The following is a 12,554-nucleotide window of genomic DNA, read 5'->3' on the forward strand; positions in this document are numbered from 1 at the left end:
CAACTAAAACCTCTCCAACGCATTATCAAGGATCTACAACCTATCCTGAAGGACGACCCATCACTCTCACAAATCTTGGGAGACAGGCCAGTCCTTGCCTACAGACAGCCCCCCAACCTGAAGCAAATACTCACCAGCAACCACACAACAGAACACTAACCCAGGAACCTATCCTTGCAACAAAGCCCATTGCCAACTGTGTCCACATATCTATTCAGGGGACACTATCATAGGGCTTAATCACATCAGCCACACGATCAGAGGCTCGTTCACCTGCACATCTACCAATGTGATATATGCCATCATGTGCCAGCAATGCCCCTCTGCCATGTACATTGGTCAGACTGGACAGTCTCTACGTAAAAGAATAAATGGACGCAAATCAGATGTCAAGAATTATAACATTCATAAACCAGTTGGAGAACACTTCAGTCTCTCTGGTCACTCCATTTCTGATCTCAAAGTGACTATCCTTCAACAAAAAAACTTTGAAAACAGACTCCAACAAGAGACTGCTGAATTGGAATTAATTTGCAAATTGGATACAATTAACTTAGGCTTGAATAGAGACTGGGAGTGGTTGAGTCATTATACTAAGTAAAACTATTTCCCCTTGTTTATTCCTACCTCCCGCCCCCACTGTTCCCCAGACGTTCTTATTAACTCCTGGAAATGTGCTGGAAATGGCCCACCTTGATTATCACTTCAAAAGGTTTTCTCTCCCCCCACCCCACTCTCCTGCTGGTAATAGCTCCTCTGAAGTGATCACTCTCCTTACAATGTGTATTTTTTCATGGTCTGTGTGTATATAAATCTCCTCACTGTATTTTCCACTTTATGCATCCAATGAAGTGAGCTGTAGCTCACGAAAGCTTATGCTCAAATAAATTGGTTAGTCTCTAAGGTGCCACAAGTACTCCTTTTCTTTTTGACAAGCTAGAGGCAGGCTGCCCTTAAATAAACTGGCATTTGTCCTCAAACTTTGAGTCTTCATTATGTAGCCTTTCTATGCATACAAGGGCCAATCTGCTCACTTTTTCCTACAGATGGACCCAAAGCAGAACACAACATCCAAATCCTCCAAAGTCAGGGGGAGTCTGGAGCCAGGTCCAAACTGAGTAACTCAGGAGCCTCTCTGCTCCTGTGTGCCAGGGAGATGTTATCCTTGTTTTATCACCATAAAAAGCTGTGTAGCAGATTTGCTGCATATCGAAATGAATTGGACACCACATGCCTTTTTGTTCCAGTGTCTCCAACTCCTGTCACTTTGTCACAAGACATGTAGTATTTGATGTGTTTTCTTAAACATCCAGATCCTGGATTCATGTAAGGTTCCTATCTTTCATTCACTGTCTGTTTTCCCTCATGCTGTGTTAACAAGTTTGATTCTTTTTTTTTTTAACTCATTCTCCTTTATCTCCAAAATCACTCTTCTTATTCATTTTCAATATTTTTCTTTCTTCTGCTTTTTTCTTAACACTTTATTTAATATTCTCTCCCTCTTATTTTAGCACCCTCCCCCCCGATGCTTATTATTTCTTTTCCCCCTCCTTGATGTTCCTGCTGTGGCCTTCTCTGCCTGTCATCTATTCTCCGGCAGATTTTCTTTGGCCCCTGTGCACAATAGAGCAATGGGCCAGTTGGCGCTGAGAGCAAGGTGTTCTCTCTATTCTGTTTGCAGATCTCTAAAGCACTGGTAGACAGTGCCTCAGAGATTAAATATATTGTACGTTTCAATTTCCTGCTGCATGCAGAGCGAATGGAGCAGTGCAGCTCAGGAGAAGGACCATAAAATAAAAGCCTGTTGGTGCTGGTGCATTGTTACCACCCTGCTTTCAGCAGTGTCTTCAGAGTAATGCTTGGAATTTAATTTACAAAGCTTGCTGTACTTCCTATCATATTATATTTTTATCCTCTCATGAGACCTCTCTTAAACAATCTTTCAAAAATCTCTTCTAGAGAGCTCAATGTTTAGTACATACAGTAACTCCCAAAAGCCAGCTCCCAAGGCTGTGTGAGACGGGGGCTGAAGATCCTTGGAGAGGGATCCTGGTTGTAAATTGTATTGTCCTTGGTGCCTGCCTGGTTTAAAATATGGCTAAATCTTTAAAGGCTCAATGCAAAGTGTTGAGCACTTTGTCTGCAATTCAGCACAGCACTTAAGCACATGCTTACCTTTAAGAAAGTGCCTACTTGTCTCAAAGTTAAGCCTGTGCTTTTGCACCCCATAGGAAGATTTTTCAGCCACAAATTCTTCTGCAGGAATGAACACAGGATTGGAAACCATGAGTCTCAACTTTTAATCTGGTCCACCGCTGTGGTCCTGAGCAAATAATTTATTTCTTGTTGATTTTTAACATCCACAAACTGACTGATTTACCAACCTTTACAGGGAAAGTGTGACTGAGGATTAATTAGTTATGTTTGCACAGCATTTGAACATGTTCTATATGTGCTAAGTGTTATTTCAGGGATATGTTGAAGTGCAGCTGATATTGGATTGGTGCATGTAGGGTGGGAAGTAAAAGCCAGAATCGATACGCCACAGGGCTAAATTCACAGCTGCACTTGAACTGTTTTAGCATTTGCTGGGTCACTGGTTAGGAAAGGGAGTACCCTTTAGGTTAGCTCACAATATACTGTACTGTGATAAGAAGAACGATGAGTAAGCCAACGATAAGATGCATGAAGTCACTTTTGGGGAACAGAGAATTACTATATTTAATTTTGAAAAGTAATATATAGAGAGTATATCAAGTAATAATATATATACACTCCTTCTATATCTTGAGTACCAATGAGGCATATAATTTTCCAAGTAATATTGTCATTATACATGTCAAGGAGGGAACAAAGGTAAATACCACCTAATTTGCAGTGAAGTTAATCTGGCACAATTTTACACAAGTAAAATTCTTGTGTAGCCATTAACTCTGGGTTATAAGCAGGGGTGAAAGTAAGTCGACTGACTTACCGGTACGCTGGGGCCAGCTCTGGCCCCCGGAAGGGGCGGAGCTGAGGGGGTCAGAGCCAGCCCCAGCCCACCCTGTAAGGTAAGTGCCCCTCTTTTTCCTCCTCCCCTTCCCCACCCCCGCCAGTAGCAGCAGCAGCCCAGGGCTCCTGGGGCTATTTAAAGGGCCCGGGGCTCCACTGCTTCTACTGCCCTGGTCCTTTAATTAGCTGCCAGAGCCCTGGAGAAACAGCGCGGCTCCAGCGGCTATTTAAAGGACCTGGGCGGCAGAGGCAGCTGGAGCCCCGGCCCTTTAAATAGCTCCTGGAGCCCCCGCTACCCCAGGGCTCTGGGGGCTATTTAAGGGGCCTGTGGCTCCCCTGCTTCTATCACCCCGGTCCTTTAAATAGCTCCCGGAGCCCTGGAGTAGCAGTGGCGGGGCTCCGATGGCTATTTAAAGGGCCGGGGCGGTAGAAGCAGGGGAGCCCCAGGCCCTTTAAATAGCCGCCGGAGCCCCACAGCTGCTACCCCAGGGCTCCAGCAGCGGGGCTCTGGAGGCAATTTAAAGGGCCTGGGGCTCCAGCCACTGCTGGGAGCCCCAGGCCCTTTAAATTGCACCCTGGGGAAGCCGGGCTGCCCCAGTAAGGTGCACTGGGGCGTACCGGCTTACTTTCACCTCTGGTTATAAGATATTGGTATGCTTATGAAATCAGGGTATATTCATTCCACTACTTCTTTATTGGAGGTATTTATTCCATTTATTCTCTTTTAGGAACTTGCTTTTTGGCAATTTAGTTACTTTTTTTCTTTCCCGAGTTCTTTAGGCCTACTACTTAAATGATTCTACCTTTACAATTTCATTTTGTTTTTAGAGTATTCCCCCTAAAAGCATGTCCTTTGTCCAATCAATCCTTCACATTTTGAATAATTAAAAATGAAACATTCCTTTCTCTACTAGTTTAGTTCCCAAAATATACCTAGTTGTGCATTTCAAAGTATGGGAACTCAGAAAAATAGAAAGCTTTTTGAATTTTGAAGTTGTGCTCATAGTTTTTTCTAATTTCGTTAACCTGCTTGTTAAAATATTTTATTGATTGAATTGTGCGTATGGTTTATTTTTAATTTAACATTCATTGCTTTAATTTGGTAAATTTTACATGAAATTAAAATAATATTTCACAGAAGACTATGTTGGGATTTGACCTTTTCATTCATTTAATTAAGTCTCCCACCATTGTTCTTCCTTGCTGACCCTACCTCCAACTCACTTGCCATTTGACCTGTGTATTAAATGTATCATATGTTTATCTCTGGTTGATACTATGTTCCCTGAGGAAGGGACCTTGTCTCTTTTCTGCTGATAAAGCAACAGACATATGCCCTGCACACTCTAATAACCGACAGATCTAGACTTGGGAATTTGTGTAAATATTTCCAGGAGTTTACCTTTCATTATGTCCAGAGATTCTTTCCTGGGCAGCACTTAACTTGCCCTTGATTAGATTTTTATTAACTTAATTAAGCAATGGTCTACATCACGTTGACACCCATAATTCCAGGCTCTCCAGGGTGATGTCAGCTTGCCACTAGCAGAAGCAGGTGAGCAGAAGTGAGCCTCATGTGTTTTGCTTTTCAAGGGGCAGCTCACTTCACTGCTTTGCTTTTGTGGAAGATTACAGAAGTTATTGAAAGAAAAACAAGGGCAATATTGTTAAGGAATACTTTAAAATTCTTTCTCTGTTAACATTGGCTGTACCCTTAATGTTGCTCTCTGATTGAATTGAGGTGTTTGAGTTAGGGATCAAAGGTGTTACCTTAGGATAGGCTCTGGGTATAATAGGCCAGGGGAAGCTAAGCCTCCCATGGCGCAGCTGCCGCCATCGGATACCAAGTTGCAGGTTTTGGTGGTTTGCACGGGGGAAGTTTTTGCTTATTAATATGTGCCATGCAGGTTCTGGGGTTGCTGAGGAGGCAGTGTTTGCTACTCAGCTTCCCAGGTTCATCAGTAATCTCCCTGGACTCCAGAGAGATTACTGATGAACCTGGGAAGCTGAGTAGCAAATACCACCACCTTAGCTACCCTGGAACCTGCATGGCTCATATAAAAATCTCTTTCCCTGGGTGGCTTGGGGTCTCGGAAGGAGAGGTGTGATGTGGCTGGGGGATTGCCCGGGACTCCTCCCACAGTTGAGGGGGGCTCGGCGTTCCAGCTAGCTCGAGGTTTCTCCGGCAGTGTGGGGCGGGGGTGGGGGGGAACCTCATGGGAGGGAGAAGGGCCGTGGGCAGAAGGGGTGGGGCCTAGCTTCCCCAAAGGGGGGTCCACCTGCCTCCCATGATCTTTAGAAAGGTAAAGGCTCTATTTAAACTCAATGTTTGGATTGACTGGTGCTTCTGATACTGTGGTCTTTGTACAGGCAAACTTCCACTCAGAGCAATGAGAGTGTTTCTGAGGGCTTAAGCAAGGAAAGAAGGATCAGGCCCTTAGTTGATTATCTGGAGAGATGTGGGGGTGAGGAGGGGGTTAACCAAATTGAGGAAAAAGTGGGTTGCCTTGTCTGTAGTGAAGTCTTGACAGGCTAGTGAATACAAAGCTGTACTCTAGGCTTCTTCTCACGGTTACATTGCCGAAAAATACTTATGGTTCCATCTCTGTATTTAACATTCCTGCCTGTTAAGGGGCTTATTCCTTCACCCACTTACTTCCCTGGTCCTTCTCACATGAACAGAGAGCAACAATACCCGAAGTCCAAAGGTGCAAACAATTCAATGTTTATTGGGGTGAACTTCCAGCAAGCATGATTCCAGTTTCCTTCCTTAGTATCCTCCTTCCCAGCTCTGACACCACAGAGCCTTACACCTGTGTCCCTGTTCCCATTCCTACCCTTAGCCAAACATTATTCCAATTTCCTTACCCCCGTTCCCTGGTCCCCTTTCCCCCTTTAGTAAAACATGATTCCAATTTCCGCACCCCCATTCCCTGTTCCCATCTCCCCCACCCACACACCCATCCCCTCCCACCCACGCCCACTCACTTCCTCATTGACTACAGATTATATAGTAAAACTTGAGTTCTGCTTAGCTATACCTTAACCCATCATTTTCCTGAAATTTAACTAACCAATCCTAACATATTGTAACATGATTATGTAACCAATTATATCCCACCACCTTAATTAGTTTACACCCAGCAAAATTAATTATACAGCAGACAGGAACAATCACAGAACCAGACAGAGATTATACAGACAAACGATAGCAAAGTGGGAACTATAATGACAAGACAATACAGAAGTGAGGATTTCACATCCCAGTTATTGATAAGTGAGTTCTTGCCAGACAGGATGCTATCAAACTAAGTTTCCTTTTACATTTTCTAGGCACTTCCCTTTCTCTGGAGGTGATAGGAATACAATCCTGTTCTGATAGTGCCTAACAGCCCAACAGCACCTTATTTCAATGTGACTAGTTTGGAATGTGAGGATGTGACCGTTCGCTTCCTAGCTTATGGCTGCCTCTGCTGCTTAGCCAAAGGCCTTAGCCTAAGACAAGGGCCTCAAACTGTCACAGTAAGAGAAGGCCCTTACACCAGCAGACAGTGATTTTGATTCTTTCTTTTATACCTCTAGAACTAGCCAAGTGATAAGAATACACCTAAATTCTTAAAGTACAGGCCTTTGCAGACAGGCCTGAAAATCTATATCCTAACACTGCCTTTTATACTTTTTCTATCATTTTCAGTTTCACAGGATACTCTTTATTTCCTGAGTTAAACAGCTACGTAGTGGTTCCATATTCTGTTAATTGACTACCCTGCTGTACCCCAGAGGTGGCTGTATTTTAGTGGTGGGAAAAGTGACCCCTCTATTAGCCTTTTCTCAGCCTAAATCATAGAATCATAGAATATCAGGGTTAGAAGGGACCTCAGGAGGTCATCTAGTCCAACCCCCTGCTCAAAGCAGGACCAATCCCCAATTAAATCAAACATCAAATGGATGTTTGTAGAGCACTTTGCGATACTAGTCAGAAAGCTGCTATTGTTATATACATTTAATATCTTATTCCTCCTGTTCCCTGGAGGCCCCCAAGTATCACGTGGTTATTTTTGTTCTAGTGTGATATATGCTCCGTGTTGTTGTGTTTTTGATAGATCCTCCTGAATGGGTACCAGATGAAGTCTGTAGCTACTGCACTGCATGCAAAGCGCCTTTCACAGTAATTCGCAGGAAACATCATTGCAGGAGCTGTGGCAAGGTAATGACTCAGTAAAAACAACTGATATGCTGTCTGCTGAAAAGAAGAGCAAATTCATGCAAACCCCAGAAATTCACAGTGCAGAGGCAACCATGCCCTCTGCATCATAAAACCCTTGAGCCCAAGATTTTTTTAAGGGACTTGTGATTTTGGGTGCCTATATTTGTGGGAGCCCAATTTGACACATTAAAAGGGCATGATTTTGTGAAAGTCAGGAGCAATCATCCTCTCAAAATCAGGCCCTTTTAAGGTGTCTCAGGTTGGGCACTCAGACTCAATACTAGGTTTTTTTAAAATATTGCCTCGAAGCTTTAACAATTTCCAGCAGCCTGCAGTGTGGGAATGGCAAATGTTCCAGCTTTGGGCACTCTGTGTCCTTGCTTTTGCATGTGTTTACGTTGCATACAGCATTGTGTACAAAGTGTATGAGCTGCTCAGCAAGTGTGAGTGGGAAGGTTAAGCGTTAGTCACACTGAGGTCCTGCGCACTGAACAGTAGTGAGTCTCCAATCCCTTCTGCACTTTCTCTTTCTTGTAAGTGCACAGGAGAAAAAGAGATGAGATAGAGAATGGGTGTTTCCAAGGAAACATGCGGTTAGTCCTTTCTTACAATGTTACACTTAAGTTGCAATTTAAATAATGCTTCAAGAGTCCAATCCACCATAGTCTCACTTATGCAAGGAGTCCCATTGACTTTAATAGCACTGTTCACGTGAGTAAGGAGTACACACATAAGAGACGCTATGCAGGGTCAAGGTACAGTTTATTGTGGTCCCTGCCCGATGAAGGCTTTTAGCTAAAATACACTACAAGGTGTTTGTCGTAGAGTTGCCATCTCAGACTGCTTCTTCATGGCACGGAGTGGCCTTGAGAACGCCCCACCCTCAGTTTCCCCTTCTCAGGATTCCTCAAGAATACATGTAGGCTAATAACAGCCGTATCACAGGACAGTTTATTATTATGGACATCTGAAATCCCAAAATGGACTTCAAAGGTCCTGGCACAAGCACCTTCTGTGATGCTTGGCTCTTGATCAGTCTCAATCGTTCTTCAGACTGGAAGACTCTCAGGTGTACCCCTGGCGCCCTCTACTAGAGTTCAAAAGCAGGAATAATGCAAACCTTGTCCACCCACCTGGGCTTCATAAAAGACTTGCGTCTTTTCTGGCTCCCTGCCCCATTACGGGATAGTGGCCTCAGGAGTGCACCCCTGGGCCTTCCTCTTGCTCCAAAGTCTGCTTCTCACACTACCCAGGCCTCCTGGCTTCCATCCCGTCTCTCTTCCTGGAGAGCGCCTACAGAGCTTTCTGCTCTCCACTGCTTTTTGCTCAGGCAATGAGACCTCCGTGTCTGCTCTCTCTGTCCCCTTCCTGGCTGACTCTCAGTTCAGGCCTGACTCACCCAGAGTCCCTCCCCCAGGAGGACCCAGGTGCCTTCTCTTAAGCCCAACTCGGAGGTCAGCTGACTAGTCACAGTGCACTGGCCTCATCCCTCTTAAAGGGCCTATGACAGTGTTGCTTCCTAGTTCCAACACCTCACATAAAAGGGTCATGCACACAATTTTCTGTTCCTTCCTTTTTAAGAAAACAGATTTAGTCATGTCAAATAAAAAAAAACAGTAAGTGGAATCAATCTCTCTTGTATTTTTCAGATCTTCTGCTCTCGCTGTTCCTCCCACTCTGCTCCATTACCTCGCTATGGTCAGATGAAGCCTGTCCGTGTCTGCACTCACTGTTACATGTTCCATGTCACTCCTTTCTACAGTGACAAAGCTGGTATCTGACATAATAAACTAGTGATGTACCTATTGGAGTCTTATATGGACTGATATTACATTTGATCTAAGCCAAGAATTAACTTGAAAGAAGGACCTTGTGTGGGCATGTAGGCTTTGTCATCCATTACTATAAATTTTGTACAGGCAGTTTTTATTGTATTTTATTAAGCTGCTAAAGGGAAGCATGACGCGTCTGTAGCTGTTAGGCTACAGTACAGTCTTCCATAAATTTCTAATGTTAATGTTACAATGCCATATGCAGAATAAAGCACACTGCGTGGAAAGAAATAGGGCTCAGAGAATTGAACAAATGTTGCTGCTTATTTTACAAATTAAGAACAGAGTAGGTGGTTGATTCTAACTTACTCATCACAGCAAATCATTTCCAAACCTACGACACTTCTGCATTCACTCCTGTTCTGGGATGCTTCTGAATGTGAAGATCAGCTCTTTCCCGCCGATTGCTATTTAGCTTTTCCATTGCTGGATATAAGCTACCTGAGCTAACATTAATTGAGGCAAAATATTTCAAACTTACATTCAGTATTCATGTAGGCAAAATTCTCTTTGAACCAAATAGGAAGAACTGAAGTTTCCAGAGCAGAATATTTCTGTTGCCTTTCATTTATTCATCACAGCAACAATTCAGTGTCTTCTAAAAATTAATTCTTACATATTTTAATTTAATTCTATATAATTTGTGATGTTTGAAGTTGTTTACATGCAGCATAGTTCAGACCAATTCCTGGTAATAAAAATATAACATGTGAGAAAGACTTTGGTTTGCAATATCAATAATGAAATACTAACTAAAAAACAGCTCCAGAGGAGATATTCAACAAATTAATGAATTACTGTTAGAAAAAACCACATATTTTTGGAAAAGTTAAGCACTATAAATGTCACATGTTACAGAACTTATCCCAAGCTGTGTTTTTTAAATTTTTAAAATGATTTTCTAAAGGCGAACATTAAACAATACTGTATATTTTTATTCAAAAGGTCTGAAATATTGGCCTAGCATCTGAAGTTTCTTATCGTCCATAGTTGGCTGAATAATTTTATAAAATATTTCATACTCTTACTTTTAGATCACCCTGCTACCACCCCAGAAGACATTTACATTTATTTTAAGCACCACAGATAGATTTTGGTTCTCCTTGGATTGGAAAAAAATTCACATAGATTCATGCAATGATCTTGCACAAAGAGCTGTGTGAGTACTGGATTTTCAAAGGTGTTTGGACATGCTTTGAGTTAGCCACATTAAAAGAACAATGCAGCATGCTGTGGTTAGAGAGGAAATTATAGCAAGAGCTTTTTGTGGTATCCCATTTGGTGACTTGCAGTATCACACAGTGTTTCAAGCTAACGGAGAGAAGATAAAAAAGTTGTTTGCGCCTTTTTGCTCAAGAAGGGTCCTCATTTAAAATGACAAAGAAAATCTAGTCAGTATTTGTTTGTGTGTATGTGTGTACATTCCCTTTGCTTTGTGATTTTTTTATCCAATGCAAATGAGCCATATAAGGGTATACAGCTTGTTGAAATTGCTGCCATATAAATCAGATTAAACAGCTTCACTAGTTTATGTGAAATGCACAAGCCTTATGAAGCTAGCTGTGGGTAAATTCAGCTGTGGTATGTTCTCACTTTATTTATATATATGTTTTTTGCAAAGTCTCTTTCACATAATCCTCAAATTGGAGTGTCATCATTCACCAGAGTTTAGCTGGCTCAGGGTGGATAGCTTAGATGTGAGGTGGGTCGTATGGTACAAGCAGTGATACTTATTCAGGCTTAAATCTCAGGCTTCACATTGCAATGATTATTGCAGTTTTATTTTTTGAGAAACAACAAATCTAATGCTTCTTTTATAGGATGAAAAAAATAAAATGCAACCAACTTCAATTGTGAAATAAATATGCACAAAAGTTGCTTCTGTGAAAAAAATCTCATTTAATGGGCTGAATATTATTTATTCAAGCTTGTTTTTATTTTGTAAATGCTGTAATTCAGAATCATTTCCATAAATATGATATTTAAGGATCTCAGACACTATAGTTTCTTATGTAAATACAAACTCCTATTTCTCTTACTGAAAAGCACAATGACTATATCAATACTAAAATGCATTTGCCTCAAGGAAGACTTTCGTCTTGTAATCTCTTCAAATAATTAAAACGTCAAGACTTTCTACTTCCATGTGCTGGATTGCTGTTTCATTTATTGGTCTGTTTACACACAGTGACAGTTGACATCCTGTCAAAGAAATCGGTCTCAATCCATTCACACTGTACCTAGTTTATAGGTTACACAGGAGAAACAAAAGGTTTAAACTTTTAGGAAGCAATTTTTCCCTTTGCAGAGGGAAAGTGAAAGGCCTTTTTAACATTCAGGGCTTAAATGATGCATAGGCCCTTGTGTTGGTGTTCTACACAGGGATGAATTTCATCCTTTGAGAATGTGTTGTACGTTATGTCCTTATGTGCAATGACTGCTTTGCAAATTGGATATACTGGGTCAGACAGTGTCAGATTTAAAGAAGAATCCATTCTATGAATGACTAAAATCTACAGTAAGAATAATCTTCCCTGGATTTACCGGAAGTGTTCTTTATACATATGCCTGACACAGCGAACAGCACAACATGTCAGTTGTGAAAGTTGTGGGAGTGTAATACATCCTGTGAAACAGGTTTCAAATAATCTGAAAAACTATCTTTGGATGGCCCTTTTACTCGATAAAAGCATGTTGTGGCCATGTAACCACAGCTTCTTAGTACTATAATAGTAGTAAAAGTTGAACGGAGATGCTAACAGTAACAACTAATTTTTGTATCTGTGGGTAACATCATAGTTTCAGTGGGGTTAGTGTACAGAATATTTAGGGCCAAATAATGTTCCTAATGACTTTAGTGGAAGTTACGTAAAACTGAAGGCAGAATTTGGTCCTAAAAGAGCATGTCCGTGGCATCCACAATGGTTCACAATCTGTCTAGAACAGGAAATGGGGCAGTCTTGGGTTTTTTCCCACAACCATGATTCTATTCCTTATTTGCCAGCTCCTTTCAAAGGGGTCACGGGAGAGACTGGAAGTGAACAAAAGCAGCATTACCTTTGATGGCCGTAATTCACATGGTCAGGGATCTCCTAACAAGCGGAGTATATACGTAACAAGGCTGGTTTCTGAGGAAGCCAAAGAAAAATTATAAAATAATCATCTCTCCATGTTTATATTAATGAGTCTTTGCTTCCTGATCACTCTCATACAGTTGGTAAAGTGTGGTGGGGTATCAAGGGCTCCCTCTTGTCATGAAAGAAATAGGAATAAAAACTATACTTTGACTTCAGAGAGAGCCTATTAGCCAAGAACCTCAAAACACTTTAAAAACATTAAACAGGCCTCACTACAGACCCATGAAGAGGGAGAGATCAAATGGATGGGCAAGGAAGATGACTGTGTCTGCATGTTGTCTAAACAGACAGGGGTAGAGAGAGAGAGAAGAACATTGAAGGAGGATATAACAATGGCCTGAGTGGGAGATTTTGGTGGGGGGAAGAGTCAAATACAATTCCACC

At 41.9% G+C, this 12,554-nt stretch overlaps 1 protein-coding gene across 5 annotated transcripts in view; it reads left to right on the plus strand.

Moving 5' to 3' along the window:
• ZFYVE28 (zinc finger FYVE-type containing 28) overlaps window positions 1-10,910 on the plus strand; it is a 309,168-nt gene extending 298,258 nt beyond the window's left edge. For all 5 annotated transcript variants that reach the window (XM_073342720.1, XM_073342722.1, XM_073342719.1 and 2 more), the window contains 2 exons: window positions 7,098-7,201; window positions 8,851-10,910. In XM_073342720.1, the coding sequence (XP_073198821.1) occupies window positions 7,098-7,201; window positions 8,851-8,982 (236 nt within the window). In that variant the 3' untranslated portion in view covers window positions 8,983-10,910. The remainder of the gene's footprint in view (window positions 1-7,097; window positions 7,202-8,850) is intronic.
• The last annotated feature ends 1,644 nt before the right edge of the window (window positions 10,911-12,554 follow it).

Source organism: Lepidochelys kempii, chromosome 4, assembly GCF_965140265.1.
Source record: "Lepidochelys kempii isolate rLepKem1 chromosome 4, rLepKem1.hap2, whole genome shotgun sequence".
Taxonomy (NCBI): domain Eukaryota; kingdom Metazoa; phylum Chordata; order Testudines; family Cheloniidae; genus Lepidochelys; species Lepidochelys kempii.